Raw genomic sequence first — 19,496 nt, 5'->3', positions numbered from 1 at the left:
ACACCAAACTCATGACCCCCTAGCAAGCTAGAAGAGGGCACCCCTGCTCACCTTTACAATATTATGTTGCTAAAGAGACTTCCCAAGAGACACAAAACCTGCATAAAGCTTTGTAGTCAACCCCAGTATATCAGCAAGGAATGCTACTGGGAAAAGAGCTTCCAAAAATTATGTTTCCTCTGCAGGAAAGGAATAATGGGAGAGTGAGAAACTACTGTAATTACTTGAGCTGCACTGCAAGATAATGCATTTCATTTGAAAGGGGCAAGAAAAGTCAACATACACTTTAAATTTGTTACAGAGTCCTGGCTTCATGTCTCCCAGGAGATGCATCATCGTGTCCAGTAATTCCCGACTGGAACTGACCAGGAACTCACGGCCACACGCCAGCGCAGCCACATCTGTGAGAAAGCCCAAAACATCACCAACAATCATCTTTCAAACAGAAATTTCTGCTAATTATCAGGACCACTAATAAGATTGGTCAGCTGTGAAGAATGAACACTGATTTATAAGCATTGATATAAATTTCAGACTACATTCTCCTATAGCAAATACTGAACAACAAACACAGGTCAAGCTCCTTCAAAATTCTGCATTGGTAAACAAAGCATTTATTCAGAATAATAATGTGTCCCAGCGTCCCCACAGCAATACAGAAAATTGTGAAACAAAAGGCTCTATTCATCCACAGGTGTGTGACTGAAACAAAGCTGATCATTTTAAGTTCTACTTTAAAGGAACAGGATTGCAGTTTCATAACCACTCAATTCATTATACCTGGCACATCACACAACCAAAACTCTTATGAACATCTACGCAAAAGGTTTTTTCTACCTCTCTGCAAGTGTGCCATTATTCAAGCACAAACCAAAAGACAAAATTATTTTCAAAGGCTACTGTTCCAAAGCAGACTTTCCTTTATTATTTTCCCTTATACCTGTCCCCTACTCAGTACAGTGGTATAATGCATAACATCATAATTTTATTATTTTATTTACCTTTACTGACATCCCAATATCTAAAAATCCCACATTCAGAAAAGCTGTTAATTCAATAATCACATATTTATACCAATATCCACTGTTCTGTCTATCTTGCATTATGTCTTTAATGTAATTCTGATAGTTAGTTTCACAGAAATTCAAATGCTGTATCAGCCTCACAGCCTCCAAAACCAAGCACAATCATTCCACAACAGATTTGTGGCTTTTTACTTATTTTCTTGACCTAAAAAAAATACTTAGCATGGAAGTCAGGTTTATAAACTTTTACTTCTCTTATACAGTGAAAGTATGATGTATCTGACAGCAACAAAATTTTTAGGCATCTTCAAAATCCTTAGTTCGTGCCTTAAGCTGGGGCTGTTCTACTTGCACCATGTGCAATTTGTGATCTTGTAGATGTTGGCATCACTGGTGATTCACAAAGCAAATTGCTCAATATGTACACACTAATGTGAGCATGTAAGACTGGTACAATGGTCCTTGTTTCATTCCAGACTGAGGGATGCAATGCAACAGGGAATTTCAGAACTCAATAGCTCTTACCCATCTAGTCCTTAACGATGTCACAGGCAGCACAGAAGTGCCTGTAACAGAAGTGTCAGTAACAAAATTTTGCTAGAACTTTAGAAAACCAGAAAGTCACCCAAGATATCAACAGTGACAACTTAACTTTGAAAAGCTGCATTTACTGCAGCTCCTATGAGGCAATACACAGTCCCAGTAGGTGTAGAATGCTATTCTGAGACACAACATTAACTTACTTGTTACAATCCCTGCCAAAGCTAATACAAACTGATTTTCCTCAGAATCCAAATCCTGCTGTTTCATGTCTTCACTTAATGACTTCACAAAGCTCTCCATGGTCTGGGCAGTGATTGTGAAAAACTTTACTGCTTTACTCTGCAAGTATGGAGGAGAAGAAAGATTACACACACTACAGCAACTATAATTATTAGGTGCAACAGTAAAACTAGTCAATCTTCCAAATTAAATAAAGCATCCAGTTACTTCAAATAAACAACAGAAAATACCATGTATTCACTGAGTGACATGTTTGATCCCCTAATATTTGAAACCATTACCTTAGAAGAAAACAGGAAACTACTCAAGGCCATATTTATTCATAAAACTGAACTCCTGCATATCTACCTCCTAAGCACACAATAACATATAATCAACCAGCAGAATAAAAGCTTATTATCAGAGGTAAGAATATTATCTCTTTGTTTTGCAGTAATTGCACCAGGTGTTTTACATTCACCTGGCCTACTGCAGTAGCTTTTGCCACAATCAGCAGAAGACTGGAGATTTAACATGAAATTCCTAAGAAAACAATCAAGTCCCTAGAAAAAAAAAAAATATTCAAATGGATCCTAATAAGACTCATTAACTGCTCAATAACAGTAACAGGCTATGCAGAGAAGGAAATGGAGGTCTCTCCTGGGTCACAGGCTGAACTTAAGTCAACCACGTCACATGAGAAAAAATAACCACCACAGCAGAGCACATGAACAGGAGCACAGCTGTAATTTGGGATGATCTTTTCCTCTCAGCTGCAATCCTGCTCCATCTGGAGGTATCACAGTTGAGGGAGCACCACCTGTAACAAAGCTCAGGCCAGGTCAAAAAGCCTGGCCTGATGCAGACTCCCCAAAGAAGGATGGAGAGACCTGTTTCTGTTTATTGGTAATTCTGACTAGTAAAACACTGCTGTATTTCACACAGAGGATGAAGGCTTTCATAACCAAAATTGTGTGGCAGAGAGCCCATAATGCTGGGTTTCCCAGTGTCTTTAATAATTTTTCCAATTGTTTCATGAAGCAGATGAAACATTTAGTCATTCTCATCAGTGACCCAATGGGAGAGTTCAAGAAATGCCTGAACTTTTATTCATTTTGTAAAGTGACTGAAAATCTTCATACTTTTGCAAAATTACTGTTTTGATAGTATGTGCAAAGCTAGTGGTAACATCTATTTATTCCTCCACTGCTGCACATTCACCACATTAAAATGTACTGTTCCTGTGGGGTGACTTCAGCAAGAGGGGATGAAAAGCGGGCTCAGTTAACAAAGTATCTTCACAAATGATGCTGTGGCCCCAGAACAACAGGAATGAAGGCATGATGGAGGAAGAGGAGGAAGATTAGTACAATTCTGCATGTGCTGGATGTAGTTTTTATATGGACACCACACCCTAAAGATAGCAATTTTACCAGAAGCACTGACTATAGCTCAAGAAGCAAGAGGTATGAGAGAAAATGAAGAGCACAACGAGTCATTATGAAAATACATATTCACATGGAAACATGAGGGTACTAAGCACCCTGAGTAGTTGGTATGCTGCAGAGAAAACAAGAGAAATCTTCTATCTCCCAGACTCTTGAGGTTTCACTGGTGTCCTCTCTGCTGATCCTCCTTTCCACACAGCCACTACGTAACTAGTGCTGAGCTCCAGCAGAGACCCATCAGGTTTATAAATAGCAAACACTGCACACTCTGCACAGTCCCTTATTAACTTAATGGTATTTTCATGGGACTGAAGAATGTCTCACCCACACACATTGAGATAAGGGCAGTTCTGAAAGCAGCCATTAAGGTGCTTGAGCTCACATGGTGCAATGAACCCTCTGCTGTGAAACTCCTCTGTGAAAGCTCCAGGTAACATGAAAAATTGCTGCCATTAAATATAAAGTCATTTGTCACCATATCAGACAACTGAAGTAGCAAAACACCTTGTAGGATCCCAAATTTCTCAAGCTGAAGCAAGCCTTGATGCTCTTCTGAAATCAAACCTCCAGGTTATATTTCCATGTGGGAAGCCTGTCATATCTGGCTGAAGCTTTTTGAAAGACATCCAAAACAATCTCATGGAAATTAATTTACTTCTTTTTTTGGTACATGCAGGTAGGAAACCTTGAAGACTCTCTCATGGTGCTTCTCTGGATGTCTCTTCAAATTCTCTCTAGGAACATGGGCAAAAGCAGCAGGCATCTCTCCCCACCTGCCTTGAGAACTACCTGTGTCACATTTCAGATCTACTGCTTAAGTTCTGATTTTCCCAACCCTTATAGACACAAAACATATATTGGTCAGTAACATAATTTCAGTCCATTTCCATTACAGGACTGGAAGAAAGATCTACTTCTGTATTGCTTCAAAGGCTGAAAAAAGCTTGGGCATTGTTCTGTAAGGCATGACATGATTCTGAATTGATGCCACCTTCCCCATGTGCTTAAATATCAGCAACAGTTTCAAAGCACCCTTGATGTTCTCATGCATTTGCGTAGTTCACAGCACCTTCTCAGGGGAGGAGGGAAGAAGCTACAAGCTGTACAACTTGTCCCAAAATAACCCAAACCAAATATGTTGTATGACAAATCTCCATCATCTTTTAATGACCTGACTCACTGCCAGTTGCAATCTGCGGTTGACACAATGCCACACAATCCATTTATGCTTTTCCTAGGAGTCTTGTTTCAAGCCCAGGCATGTTTCTCACAGTGTTAAATGCACCATCCCAAGAAAATTATGCCCCCAAATGTTGCTCTGATCTTCTCTGATCACCAGAAGTACAGCAGCTCAACAGGCTTTAATGACTGCTGGAAATTACTAGTTTGCATTTCAAACCAACCTAAGCCCCAAAGAATTGCGTCTTCACACTTGGGTTTTTTACCTTCAAACAAATCTTCAGGCAACAGTTTTGTTTTTAACTAATTCAACGAATTAAGACTGCTTTCAACAACCAGCCTTGTTCTTTAAATTTTAGCTGCTTTATACAGTGTTTTACAGACGTTTTTCCTAGTAACTCCTGGTGCTTGGATTTGGAATCATCAGAAGTTATCATTAATAAGGCATCACTGTACAGCTTTCTAACATCCAATATAAAGTTGTAATTGTATTTGGAACACCCAACTAGAACAACTCTTACAAACACATTGGTTTACCACTTACTATAATGAACTAATCCTATTCACTCAGCTGTTCATCATGCTGCTGAAAAATCAAGCCAAAAGAAACTGTGGCATCAGTTCACTCAGATTAAATACAGCAATTCCTTCTCATGTTGGCTGTGTCAAGAATGAAAATCGTATTTTTATCAGGCTTGTTTCCTTAGTCCCTCCTAATTCCATCAGCTGCACTTGGCAGTGAAATCATGATAGCTGCAATATTACCAGTGTCATTAACTGTTGTTGTTCTGGTTTTGTGGTTTATTATTGGTTTGTTTTTTTTTTTAAATAGTCCACTTGCCTATGTTTAATATTGATGATTTAATACGATCTATGAGCAGTGAGGGTCTCAATTTCCACGAGTCATTCACACATTAAGGCAGCAGAAAGATTTAAAGAAGTTGAGAATCAATAGATCTGTCTTTTCTCCATGGAAATAGCTCCTCCAAGCTCTCCACAGGCATGGTAACTCCTGCATGTGCCCAGGAACTATCCTCTCTTTCTGTTAGCTTGTGAACACAATTACATTCTTCTAACTGTAGCCTTGCTTCCAGTGTGAGGTAGAAAACAGATAACCCTCATTTGGTAACAAAAGAAATAATTACTGCATTTATTCATAACACTTCACAGCTCCAGCCCTTCTTAAACAAGAATGGATGGTTCCCAAAGAACAGGCAAACCAGAAAACATTTCTGCTGTCCAGTTTCTGAAATACATCCTTGAAGTGTGCTCCACAGCAAGGCCCTTATTTTAAAGGTCCTTGTTTTAAAGGCCTGAGGGCACTCCCAGGAGTCAGTATTCACCTGCCATACTTACTCCTCCTAGAATGGACTTCACAGCCTCCTCATTGCTGGACACCCCCCAGAGCAAGGTGCACACTGCTGCTCCCATCTCTGTGCAATACTCTGCCTGCTGCAGGAGCTGCTGCTTGGCCTCGTTCAGCTGCTGCCGCAGGTCCAGCTTCTCCTGGAACAGCGTAAGGAAATTTTGGTTGCACTTCACGTCTCCCACACCAAGTTTCTAGGCTAAGGGACAGAACAAGAAACACAATCATGGCCATCTCTGAAAAGGGAGGGTAACCCAGAGCAGTTGCAGACACATTCCTTCTCTCCTGAGCTGTCTCTTAAGTAGTGCAGGCTGACAGGAACCAGAAACTGTCCACAAGGTCAAACCAAGTGACCCACTGAGACTGAGTGGCACCTAGAGAAACCGGGCAGGAGACATCTCCCCCTGAGCACACAGCTCCATGTCTCTTCAGGAAAGAGGAGATTTCAGCATCAGGGGCCAGCCTTCCCTGACACCTTCCAAAAGATACAGGAAACATCTTACAGGAGGGGAGGGTTGTTTTGTTTTTCAAAACAGGCTTCTGTTCTAGCCATCATGGAACAGTTGCTGGATATCTAGGATAAATACTGTTGTCTCTTCCAGCTCTCTTCTGCTGGCACGGTCCTGAGCAACAGTGGTAAAGCAAGAGAGAGTCCCAGAAAACACACCTAAGGTTTGGAGGTTTTGAGGACCTTTCATTGCAAGAAAGCTGAAGCACCACTCTGCATCCATGAGATTCTGAACAACCTGATCTAGTGAAAATTGTCCCTTCCCACAACAGTGGGGCTGGAATGAGGTAACACAACTCCAAAATCCCTTCCAACCCAAACTATTCCATAGCACAATGATTCCATGATCACTAAGTGAGCTGCTAAGTGGTTCTTGCCACAAAGCATAAAGAGAGAACAGATCAACCCCACAGAACCAGAGCACAACCTCCATTTGGCAGTATTTTCTCCAATCACAAGGGAAGCTGGCTGGAAGAATAGAATGGAATTGGGGAGGATTCTAGGTCTCACTGGCTTCCTACCAGCTGCCACAGGAGAGGCAAAGCTGCTGCACTTCTTGGTTTAGAGACAGCACAGACAGGGAGATCAAGGCAGGGATTCTGCAGTCTGGGTCTCAGGGTGGGTGGGGGCTCCCAGCTAACTCCAGGTGGGGTGGTATTTAGGAAAAGGGAAAGACCAAAGCCAATCCAAAAAATTATGCTAATTCAAGTATTAAAAGAGAGAATCACAGATTGCACAATGTCAAAAAACAGAAGGATCTTACTCTGCCCACTTTACAGACATGATATTTTCAAATTCACTGCAGAAAACACCTTCTCCAGCTCAGCGTTCCCAGTGTGTTTGGCTGTCAGGATGAAGTATGGGGAAATGAGAAGGAATCTTTTCTATGTCAATTTTGAAAGCAGCTAAACAGAACAAGACTTTCCATGTACTGTCATCAAGACTTTAAGTATCTTGTTGGTTTTGGGGTTGCCTCAATGCTTCATGTTGAGGGTTTGTAAAGAACATAAATGTAAGCACATCTGCAAATTTACCTAATATGTTGTCAAACAGTACAGAGCTGTGTGTGCTCTGTCACCAAATACCTCCTGATCACATCTACCAGCCTGAGTTGCACTGCTGCTGATAGAACACACAGCTGAGGATTTGTAAAGTTCAAGTTTAATTTCTCAAATTTCTTAATTTTGTGTGTATTTACTCTCTGGACTCTCTCTCACCTACACAGGCAAAAGACTGACACTTGCTGCTGATTCCATAGGCAGAAACTCCCAGGTAAAGTCTCTTATTTCTTAATACTTTGATCAGTTTTAAGCAAATTAGCCAAATTCCATCTTTTACATGACTCACTGCCAGGCCTATCAGCTTTTCTGCCACCATGTGCATCCACAAAATGTCCTCAGGCATCTTCCTGACTAATCTCTAAACTCTCCCTGTCTTTTCCACACTGTCCTAATCTTAGGGAAATGCATCTTTAATACACTTTATTTGCATTTGGATGCTAATACTGAGTAAGACATAAAACCCAGTAATACCAAATCTAGATCCTCCAAGAAGCATGCAAAGCCAGCAAAAAAAAAAAAAAAAAAAAAAAAAAGCCAGAAAAAAAAAAAAGCCAGAATTTTTAATAGATCAAAAGCAACATCAGAACAAAGAAATGAGGCAAGGAAAACAAAATAGTACGTGCAAGAGCCAAGAAAATAAACAGAGCCTGCAAAAGCAAATAACCTGGCTGGAAGCAACACGCCTAAGAGCTCACACCATCCAGTAACCCCTGTGCTATGCAACACCACCATCTTCAGGAAAAGGTCAAGGCACAAGAACATAGCAGTGCCCAAGTATGGAACTGCAAAAAGACAGACAAAGGAGACATGAGCCAAGAATAACATCTGCGCTTCAAGTTCTGCTCAGGTTCAGAAAGCACAGCAATTCCCTCATCAGTGATACAGCTCTGCAAAGAGAATTTGGAATGCAAAATGTTGATTTAATATGGCCTCAGAAAAGGACACTGCTCAACCAGAAATGCATTCATTCCATGTTTGTTTCAGTGAATAATTTTCTTCTCCTTCAGATGATAAATATGTAGAAAATAATTCAGAAACTCTACACAAGGATGCCTAGACCAGAACAACAACCAAATGAAAAACACCAGAAAAGTGATTAACAGGAACAAAAGGCACTCATATACACACACCACCTTGTTGTATCCTGAAAGCTAAAGGACTTCACAACATCATGAGCCCAATCCACTGAAATACACCTTCCTGGCATTTAACAGAACCCAGTCAGACAACTGCCACACACTGCACAACAACAAAGACGAGAAGAGCTTTAAGCAGAAACACCAAAACAACTGCTCCTAGTAAACTATCCATGCTCTAAGTAAAACTCATTCTAAAGAAATCATAAATTCAAATCACCTGCCCTTTATTGATTCATAGTATTAACAAGAATCATGGGTGGGACTTGCTTCATTAATATCTAAGCAACAGCAACCAATTTTACAGGGATTTTATGCTGCAACTGAAGACCTCAGTGCACAGCAAAATGAACTCTGTACCTACTGCTGAACTGCAACATTTATCCCAGAGGATATTTATTCTGAAATAAGGAATATACAGATTGACAACTATTCCATCATACCAAACTTCATTCCAGAGTGTTTTGTCTACACAGATTTGCACTGAAAGTGCATTTCTGAACTCTTCATTATTCCTTTTCAAAAATGAAGTAAGTTTTGTGGCTCATCTGTCTTTGTGCAATCCCAAGGCTGGCAAATGACAGCTGTACAACCCCAACTGCTGACTATTGAAGGTGGCTCCAAGGAAATGAACTTTTGCAGCAAAAAATCACCAATTCTCCCAGAGAATCATTTGAGCCCAAATGGCTTCACAGTCTGAAAAGTCAGCGTCTTTGCTATTCCTTAATTGTTAAGAATCTCTCCTCTCATAATCACTAAATACAATATTGACAGAGCAAGAGAAGCCCTGAAATTGCTCCTTGATTCTCAGCTGTACATGGCAATTGGATCAATAGGTGCTTTGAGAAAGATTAACACTAAACAAAGGTACACAGCTCACAGCAAACCAAGAGAGGCTGCTTTCATTCTGTACATTTCACTGCTTAAACTATCTCCTATTATGCCCTTTGCAAATATGTTATAGCAATGTTAAATTCACAATAACTGATTCTGTGAAGGACCTTTTGATGCCAGCTGTGCCACAATCTTCCCAAATATACCCAGGGTTTTACTTCAACACGTTAATATGGATATGGATGACTACTTGGATAGAAATCCCAAATGGTTTTTGAGACTGAGGGTTCATTTTGTGACATGAAAATTTCATAATTTCTGCTTTCGTTATTAGAACTCAAACACACAGATATCAATATCCTGGCAGCACATCTACCTTCTTCTCTCTCATGCAATCTGCCTGGGCCGTTTCCAGACGGGCTCTGAAGTGTTCACAATCCATCCTCAGCTGCTCTATTTCCTCCTCCTTTTTCTCCAGGCCTGTGGCAGGATAAGCCAGATAAAAGAAAGAAGGAACACATTGTGGTCATCGGGCCTGCATTAAAGAAAAGAAATCCACCAAGTGCGACTTCACTGAGGTGCCTCAGCCGTTTGCTTGTGCGAGATCACCTCCTTGTGGCCAAACGGGAATCTCACAATTCGCTGCGTGGCAACAGCTCTGAGAAAGCAAACCAACGCGTCTGATTTAAAAGAATCACATCTAGCTGTTAAATACTGACGGTTGAGAAGATTTTTTAAAATTTACTCCGTTTTCTACTTTGTTTTCATCTTGGTTTCCATGAAAACTCTGAGTGAAATTTCACCTAAGTCAGTGACTATATTAAAAACATAAGAAAAATACCAACAGTAGTCAAAAGTGAGTGTTTCAATCTACAATTTACAACTGAAATGGATAGCAAGAATGAAAAGCGACTATTCAAAATATTTTAAAATAGTATTTATAAAGTACTATAAGCAACCTGGGCTAGTGAAAGTTGTCCCTGTCCCTGCAATGAGGTTAGAACTGGATGATCTTTAAGATCCCTTCCAACCCAACACATTCTGAGATTCCATGATTATAAACTATTTAACCATTATGTCACTTACAAGCAAATTTTATTATTCCCTTATAAAATTATTTTCTGATGTTATCAGAAATTCATTCTAATTTAGGCACTTTATTTTAGTGAATAGAAATCAAGTATTCCATTTCACCAGCATGATGCCTGTAGAAAAAAATTCTCTTTGAAGGGCAGCTTTAACAATAGATGTGTATTATATTTTACTTTAAGAAACCACATTCTTGGACGCTTAGCATTTATACTGAAAAAAGGAAACATGTTTAAGTAGTTCCAAAAAGTAAAATCCAAACAGCATCTACTTTAACCTTGGTTAGTTTAAAAAAAATAAATTACACCCCACTTCAAACACCATGCCCTTGAACATGACAGTTTGGTCTACATCTTAACATACTTGAAATACTTCCCCCAACATGTGACAGTATTTTTTAATGTAATTAGTAAAAGTCATATCAAGTTCTATCATAAAAAGACACCATCATTAAAAATTATCCAAATATGTTCTTATTAAACAAAGGACTTGGCTTCTGGCATTCTATTTAGTAATTCTACATGATTTGAAAATAAATAACTTCCTGGTTTAGTCCTAACTGACAAGCTTATCATCTTAAGTATACACACATTGCTTTGAGTAGCCTGTATAAAAGGAGAAAAGCTGTTTGTGGCTGATCTATCTGAAGAGGTAGAACACATTTCCACTCAGCCCTTGTGTGATTCCAAGCCAGCAGCATTTTAGCAGAGAGCAAACAGGCAAGGCAAGGGTTCACTGCTGACAAACATCTCTGTACCAGGACATGCTCTCTGAGAAACTCACTTCTTTTCAATCTGCAGTCCAAAGGAAAAGAATGAAGGAAGGAATGGATTAACTGAGTTTTTGAGGATAACTCTGGTCAGGGGCAAGAAACTTCCCTTCTGTCAAGTGAAGAAAATTCAGACTCATGCACTTCTGACTATGTGGGTGTGAGTCCTAAGAAACTGACAGCAAGATGCCTTGAGCAGGAGTAGAATATGCTCTGCTTACCTACAGCAAGCCAACAGCCTTGCCAGGTAAGTTCATCCATTGAAAATCTCTGTTCCTGCAAGGAAACAAGCTCTTCAGAAAGAGAAGAATCACTTCCAGCCTTTGAGAGGATGGAACTAACCTGAATACACTAGACACACAAAGATGCCACACCCTTCACCAGCAAACTTCAGAACCAAACCTGAGCCAGAAGGGGAATACTAATGACTACTGAGTGTTAACACAATGCAACCTGGACTTTTTAATGGGCTTCAGATAAAAGGATGTGTCAACATCCTCTAAGGTATCACAATGTTTCATGTAGAAGGGGCAAAAAAGGACAATAGTGGAAGCTGCTGAAAAGAGACTTACTTCTAGTTGATCCTTATTTGTGGAAACTCTCCTGCTATGCCCAGTCAGTTCTCCCAGCTGTGTCTTTGCTCTGAAGAGAAAGAAGCAGCTTTCACTACTACCAACTTGGGTGAGCAACAAAAAATTGAAATGGCACTTTCACACAGAGAAGAAATATGTCACTTCACCACTGCTGTGGTAAATCAGACTCTGGGAAGAAGTGGCACTTGCTCCCAAGGCAGAGACTCCAAAGCAGAACAAGACACTGGGCACAGGAAAGAAGAGAAGGCCCCCATTTCAGATGTGAGGTAGACTTGGTCTCATCCACAGAAAGTTAGAGGTCTGGACCAGTGATCTAATCTCAAAGCTCTGGGAGGTGGAGAACTGAGTACAATAGGGATGAATGCCAACAACTGATGGAACTCCAATTCTACTGATTCAAATGCCTGATCAATGTTAAATGCTAATTTTAACACTTCCCAAGTGAAGTGAGTTCCACTAAACATATCCATAATAATACAGAAAAATTGCTGGAGATGTATTTCTGAGACTTCTGGAGCCGAACACTCTTCCTGAGAAAGATAATAAGAACAAAACAGAACCCTTTTTTAGAAATGAGCAATCACCCTGGCAAAAATCTTGATGAAGACCCTGACAGCAGCCTGAAAAGCAGGTGTTGGCTGCACTGAGGATTTCCAGCTCAGATCTCAGACATCACCCCTGGGAAGCCACAGGAAATGGGTGTCCTATTGACCTGCACACACCAGGGAAACATGCAAAGATCTTAAAGTTTCTCAAAGCTATTCAAGACTCCATCAGTCTCACAAGTGAATGGGTCAGAGGTGTTGAAAGTCTCTGACTGCAATCTGCACTTCTGGAGGGAAAAGAGACTCTGCTGCTCAAGTACCCAGAAAACTGCAACAGCTGATGGAAGTCTGGAGATGTACAAATCACACGTTAGGCTTCTGTAAGAACAACATGGAAAAAACATCTCTAGGAGCAGCCAGGACTCCTATGAGCTTCACAGGCCACACCCAGAGGTTGTATGTAGCAAACAGCACCATTCTGAGAATCAGGGCTGCTTGTGTTCCCATTATATCCAGCCTTTAGTGATTTGTATGCTCCAAAGCCTCCTTTCAGCCTGCCTTATTTCATGCTGCACAGGTAGGAGAAGACTGGAGCAGCAAAAATCCCCACTTGACTTGTCCAGTTGTAGGGGCACATGAAGGCCAGAGCCTGAATAAATATACAAATGACCTCATCACCTGCAAGAGAAATCTCCACTGTGGAGAAAAGACTTCAGAGAATTCAAAAGCTGTCTCAGCTTCAGGTCCTGCCCTAGAGGACCCAGAGAATTCTGGGCAGCCAGCAGAACATTTCAAGGAGTCTCAAAATCCCCATGTTGATGCCATGAGCCTGCTCTGGATGGAGAGTGTCTCCTTGATGCCTGGCACAAGGAATGTAAGAAGGATCAGTGAGAGGAATCTCAAGACAAGAAGGTAAAAACTAATTGAGGATCTTGAACACTTAATCCAACTGGAAACAGTCCCTGATGCCTTGCAACAGAGAATACCTCCAGATCCTATCCACTGCTTCTGACATGGAAGTATCTTTCCAGAAAGTGGATCACTGAGACAGCTGGAAGCTCTGCATTGTCAGACACGGGCCTTGAGGTCCTACCTTGCTTTTCCTTAGCTGTCTGTAGCAAATTAATTTTCCATTTATCACTTGATGTTCTAAAAGAGACACAGTCTCTGTAATCTGTCTCTGTGCTTGTTCCATGTCTTTTCAGGCAAACCCAAATCAAGGTAAATTGTGCAGCTGCAAGTAATCTACAGACCAGGGATGGAGCTGACTCCTATTTGGCCCTGATGGCATGTTGGGAGTGGGGTTATTTTTGAAAAATTAATGCACAGAGAAACCCAACATTGAAAAATGGACTTTGGGGACAGCAATAAAAAGACTTTTATTACTAATAAAAAGAAGATTAGAATCTTATTTTTATTAGTAAAGCAAACAAGCTAAAAAACAAGACAGGCCAAATACAAAATTAACTCATTCCTCCTTCAAATTTTTACCCACTGTAATTTACCATTATTTTGTTGTTTTGGTTTTTTTTTTCTGTGAAAGTCACCTTTTGAAAAGCAAAATGTTTTTGCCTTTTCTCAAAGGGAAAACACTTTTTGTTCCTCATACAGCTCCCCTTACTGCCTGAACTACATATGTTTTTATCCACAGTAAAATATTTTTAAAGATTAATTTGACATGTCTGATTATTCCTAAGGCAGCTTGTAATTTTCTTCACTACAAACACATTAATTTACTGAAGCAGTCACTGAACAACAGAGTTGAATCTGGAATAGCTCCACAAACTCCACAGCTATTTCTGGAGCACAACAGTTAGTTCTAAGCAGTTCTGGCAGAAACTGCAAGAGCTTGTAAGATGGTGCTACTCACTTGATTCAATAGCATCCAGCTTCTGGAATGTCCCCAGGATATCTCCATTTACTATTTTGGGTAAGAAATCCCGCAGTTGCATAACTTCAGTTGTCAGCCTTTCCAAATCCCTCCTTCTAACTTTGACAAATTCCTCTTTGGTCTCAGCCTTCTGAAATAAAACAACAAAGCAAAACAAAAACAAGCTAACAACCAACCAAAGACACTGTTACAGTCCTGTAGTGCTTTTCTGCTTCAATTTCTTTTCTTGGAAAAAAATATTCCTCTCTATGACATCATTTCAATTTGTAACTTTTTAACGAGATCTATCCAGCAATCAAACCCAGAAGTCCCTGAGGTTGACCCTTTGACTGTAATCTTAATTTTTGCCACTGTGGCCTTAAGTAAATAGCTTCACTTTTCTTCATGTGTTTCTTCACCCAAAATGTGTGCAATGAATCTGGGAATGCTGCAAAAATTAACACTCCCATTTTACAATGTGAGCATCACACACCAAGCTGTTGTTTCATGACTGTTGTAAAGGATACGATTACTCAGCTTTTTAATTAATTCAAACATTTGCAAGATCCTCAGTTCTAAATTACAACAACTCTTTTGGAGGAAACGGTACGGTTTTCAAACCAATTTATCTTTTGTGAAGAGCAAAAATTATTTGCAGCCAATCTGCAACCCAATCTCACATAATTTAATCCCAAGGTAAGACAAAAATGTTTACTAGCTTCCTCTCCTACCAAATTATAGCTATAGAATAATTTTCATTCAATATTCCAGCAGAATGCGTGTTAATTTTAAAATCACAGAGCAATTTCTGTACAAAAACCCCCATAAAGACCAATTTCTGATGTACAGACATGTGCACTCGGCTGGATGTTTAAAAGGCTGCTACACACACATACCAACAAAAAAAAAAGTTGTAACATGCTTTGACTAAAACATCAATCACTTAATATGCTATGAGTTCTATCTTAGAACTGCTTTGCACTGCACTGAGAACAGTGCTGACAAAATGAGATGTTTTATGCATCCCATCTTATTCCAGAGGGAAAAGGCCAACAAACCAAAATCTCATCTCCTACAGGTTCAAAATGTGCCATCCCCACAGTCCTCTCAAGAGCAGACACACAAGACAAATGGAAGTCATCCTCTCTAACCATTCCCTACAATTCTGCTTCCCTACTTCCTAAAACTGAACATTTCCTTTCAGTTTTGCTTCCTACTCTATTTCTTTCCCAGCTGTCTTTTAAATCCAGAAAGTTTTGGGACAGGTCAGTCCCACCTCTGCAGGTTCAGAGCTGTAATGATGGCATGGAAGAAAGATTTTGCTTTATTTTGAACTATAAGCTCTAAGTTGCATCTATGGCAAGGTTCATAAGGCCAAGTAGCACCACGTGAGATGACTCTAGAAAAATTCCACTCATGTAGGTCTCAAGAAAGTGCAGAGCAAACACATGGGAAGAGGAGTCTTTAGAGGAATGCCATCTGTGTGTCAGCAACCATGAATGACAGAGAGAATTCAGCATGGCTCAGAATCACAGAGCAAAATTCAGTACATAAAAATAGCTCTGTTCACTAGCAGAAGCTGAACCACAGCTGAGAATCACTGGTGCTGAGATATGAAATATGCAGTAAGCACAGGTCTTTGCAGTACTGCTGTTACAGCAGACAAGTTTTATTTTCTCTGTTCAAGCAGCTTCTCCACATCTCTCTGCACTACAGGAATATGTAAAAGGCCAATACAGACAGGGAGAACAGGAGTTTTCTGTCCAGTCCTTACAGTCACAGCAGGTGCCTGGAAGTAGGAAATTTGACTTCACCGAGACCTTTCACAGGGATGAAGTCACCTAGTAAAGCACCTGAGCTCATCATGTCCTGCCTAGTGTGAGCCCAGGGACGGGAATCCCCCTTCCCTGCCAGGCGGGGGGGCCGAACAGGGCAGAGCTCCCAGCTGGCGATGAAATCCAGCAAGGAATCACTGCCAGCCCTTTCCCCACTCACTCCCCACCAGCCCAGGGTGCCTCTACAGCCCCCACCATGCTCCTGCGGCCCCACCATCGCCCCCTCAGGGCCCCATAAGGCCCAGGACGACCGCACAACCCTCGATCCTTCTGCTCCTCGGGGCACCCACGTCCGCATGGACCCCCGGGCCGGGCCCGGCCTCAGAGCCAGCCCCGTGCGCCCCCGGGCTGCTCGCGATACCTGCGCGTCGCCAGCGAGGCCGGCGCTGCGCCACATCGCCACAGCGGCGACAGCGGCGTCGTGCGGGGCGAGCAGGACGGCGTGAGGGCGGGAAGGGACACGCTATGGCCACGCCCCCGATGTGACCACGCCCACTCCGATTGGGTATGCACATGTAAGGGGCGTGTCCTGGGCGTGGCCTGATGGTTATGCTCCGCCCCCAGCTCCGCCTGGAGCGGCTCGGGGATAACACTGCGGTAAGCGGTGGGACAATATCGGGCCAACAGCGCGATAACATTTCGAAAACACCGTAACAATGCTGGGACGATACCGGGTTGCGGGGAGCTCCAGCCCGGCCCTGCCGTGGTGCCCCTGGGGCTGGAGGCTCCAGGGCTGACATCAAGCTGGGAGGGAGGATTGATCTGCTGGAGGATCTGGACAGGTCGGATGCGAGGACCGAGTGGTGGGCAGGTTCAACAAGGCCAGCTGCTGGGTCCTGCACTTGGGGCACAAAAAGCCCCTGCAATTCCAGTCTGGAGAAAGAGAGTCTGGAAAGCTGCCCGGAGGAAAAGGACCTAGGGTGCTGGTCAGCATAGGCTGTGCCCAGGTGGCCAAGAAGGCCAATGGTACCTGGCCTGAGTCAGCAATGCTGTGGCCAGCAGGACCAGGACAGTGATTGTGCCTCTGTACGGGGTACAGGTGATGCCGCACCTCAGGTGCTGTGTCCCGCTCTGGGCCCCTCCATTCAGGACGGACGCGGCACTCAGTGCCATGCGCCGCTCCACAGTGCGGTGATCGGTCACAGGCTGGCCCACATGATCTCCGAGGGTTTTTTCCAGCTTTCATGACCCTGTGATCTGTGGGGTGCTCCGGCCGGTGCCTCCCGTGGGTAAGCCGGCCCCGGTGGTGCCGACGAGCCCCGAACTCTGCGATGCCCTCGCGTCCCTCCCCGCGCTCCGCCTCCCCGCGGTGACGGCAGAGCCCGGCGTCGCTGACGGCATCAGGCGCAGCCCGACGCGGCGCGGTCAGGCCGGGCCGGGAGCGGGGCAGGAGCGGGGCAGGGACGGCGCCAGGCCGGGCCATGGCTCCCGCGGCATTGCAGCCGCCCGAGGTGCAGTTCGCGCAGCGCTTGGCCGCCAACGAGAAGCGCATCCGAGACCGCGCCCTCAAGAAGCTGCGGAGCTACATCGGCGTGCGGACCCAGCGGCCCGGCGGTACGGACCGGGGCGGCCCGGGGGCCGGGGAGGCGGACAGGGACCGGGCTTGGGACGGGGCCGGGGACAGGGACAGGGCCTGGTGCTGTGGCGGGGGCAGCGGCGGCCCCGGCGGCCGGACGGCATGGGGACGGAAGGAAGCGCCACGTGCGCGCCCTGAGCCCGGCACGCCTCCTCAGGGCTTCCTCTCGGACTTTTTTTTTTTTCTTGTATTTTTTTTACTTTTTACTTTTTACTTTTTGTTTGTTTGTTTGTTTTACCCATGTATTTCCCTATGAGTACGCACGTGTTGCCCCGGTGCTGCCGCAGGCGCAGCCCCAGCGCCCGGGAGCCGAGGCAGTCATGGATCCTGGCTCGGGAAGGATCCGCTGGGATCAAGGGAGGGTCTCGCTGGCAGCATTAACAAATCCAGGAGGGAAGCAGGATGGCTCGTGTGCTGTCGTTCCCAGGGAACAGGGCGTAAATGCACTGAAGTGACCCAGGCTGGAAACACCCCGGTATATGCAGAATAAAGTTTCATCATCTGTTGTTTCTATGAGGTGATGTCTGTTTCCATGACTGATGTTCAGGAGCATCGGAGGGAATTGAGGAAAATCAAGTTATTTTTCAGCACGTGTGTAATTGCAGCCGGTTCTGTATATCCCATTTGGGTTACCTGTTACCTCCACATGGTATCAAAAGCTTTTTTCCTACGTTTTTCCAAAAATTCTACTTGGAGCTGTATATTGGCACCTTAGAACTAAGAGTTCAGTGGTGTCCCTGGAGTCAGTTTGAGGCTGGCAAAGCCAATCTGAAGGTCCCTGCACCTGAAACTGTGCACATGTGCACAGTTTCCATATGCATGTGTGTTATTCCTATACCTCATATCACATATAATACATATAATGTGATTTGTAATCTATATTCTATGTTTCTTTTATATAAAACATATCTTTTATAAGCTGCTTTATATATTATTTTCTTACTATACATTTAAATTATTTATTATTGCAAATTACATTTATCAATTATATATTAGTGTATATTATATATATGGCTTTGGGGTACCAGCCTAGAGCTGACCCCAAGAGCTGAACTGCAGCTGGAGTGCTGGTTGGGCCTCTGTGAATTCCTTGAAAAGACTGTAGAGTGAATATTGTTTCTTGCCTTTCCAAGTAGTGTTTGACCCATTTGCCACATCTGACAGAGGGAAGGACACCTAGAAGAGCCTTACAGGGTCAGGCCAGGGAGCCAAACAGGCATTATCCCATTCCTGGTAGTTGACATAGATCTAGGGATTGCCTGGGGACTAGGATGTGTACATCATGTACCTCCCTAGGACTTTCTGTTTTTTAGCTCTGGAGACTTTCTAAGGGGGGGCTGTGTGTTCACTAGTGCTCTGTGCATCTCACTCAGATTCCTTGCATTTTGTGGAAACAGCCACAGGAAGGACAGGGGTGCCCATGACTGAGGGAAAAGGCTGCAGGTTCAGGTGCTGCTCTAAAACATCATGAAGCCATCACAGGGAAATGGCTCAGCTGGGCTGTGAACCTCTTGCATGTTAAAATCAGCACACCATGGAATGCAAATGAGTAGGAAACAAGGGTGACTAATTTCCAGAACTCTCAGATTTACTTGCTGTTAGGTACTATCCAAAGTGGTAGTATTGAAACAAAGATTGACTTCTTTGGGCTTGGAGAATAAACATGTTCAGGAGAGAGGGGTTTTTTAAGTTATTTATTAACTAGCACTTACAATTATATATAAAAAGTATATAAATTTATTTATTATTAGCAGTTACTTATTAATTAGCAATTATAATATATCTTACTATACCCATCCAATGTTCTGAGAGGGATTCACACATCAGGCAACCCAGGTAAGATGCCCTGACCTGAGGAGTTGGGAATGTGCTGACTTTTGGCAGGAGTGCTGGAGTTCAC

At 42.9% G+C, this 19,496-nt stretch overlaps 1 protein-coding gene across 3 annotated transcripts in view; it reads right to left on the bottom strand.

Annotated features, from left to right (window-relative positions):
* HSF2BP (heat shock transcription factor 2 binding protein) overlaps window positions 1-17,570 on the bottom strand; it is a 32,944-nt gene extending 15,374 nt beyond the window's left edge. Inside the window, exons 1-6 of one of the 3 annotated variants that reach the window (XM_018913452.3) lie at window positions 17,072-17,570; window positions 14,186-14,336; window positions 9,696-9,799; window positions 5,771-5,920; window positions 1,769-1,907; window positions 284-401 (exon numbers count right to left, since the gene is read on the bottom strand). In XM_018913452.3, coding sequence (XP_018768997.3) covers window positions 284-401; window positions 1,769-1,907; window positions 5,771-5,920; window positions 9,696-9,799; window positions 14,186-14,336; window positions 17,072-17,512 — 1,103 coding nt within the window. In that variant the 5' untranslated portion in view covers window positions 17,513-17,570. Of the gene's footprint in view, window positions 1-283; window positions 402-1,768; window positions 1,908-5,770; window positions 5,921-9,695; window positions 9,800-14,185; window positions 14,337-16,381; window positions 16,467-17,071 lie in introns of those variants that run through there. The other 2 variants (XM_018913453.3, XM_009089588.4) reach the window with 2 other exon arrangements.
* Between the last annotated feature and the right edge of the window lie 1,926 nt (window positions 17,571-19,496).

Source organism: Serinus canaria, chromosome 1 (genome assembly GCF_022539315.1).
Source record: "Serinus canaria isolate serCan28SL12 chromosome 1, serCan2020, whole genome shotgun sequence".
Classification (NCBI taxonomy): domain Eukaryota; kingdom Metazoa; phylum Chordata; class Aves; order Passeriformes; family Fringillidae; genus Serinus; species Serinus canaria.
This window is presented reverse-complemented; position numbering and strand designations above follow the sequence as displayed.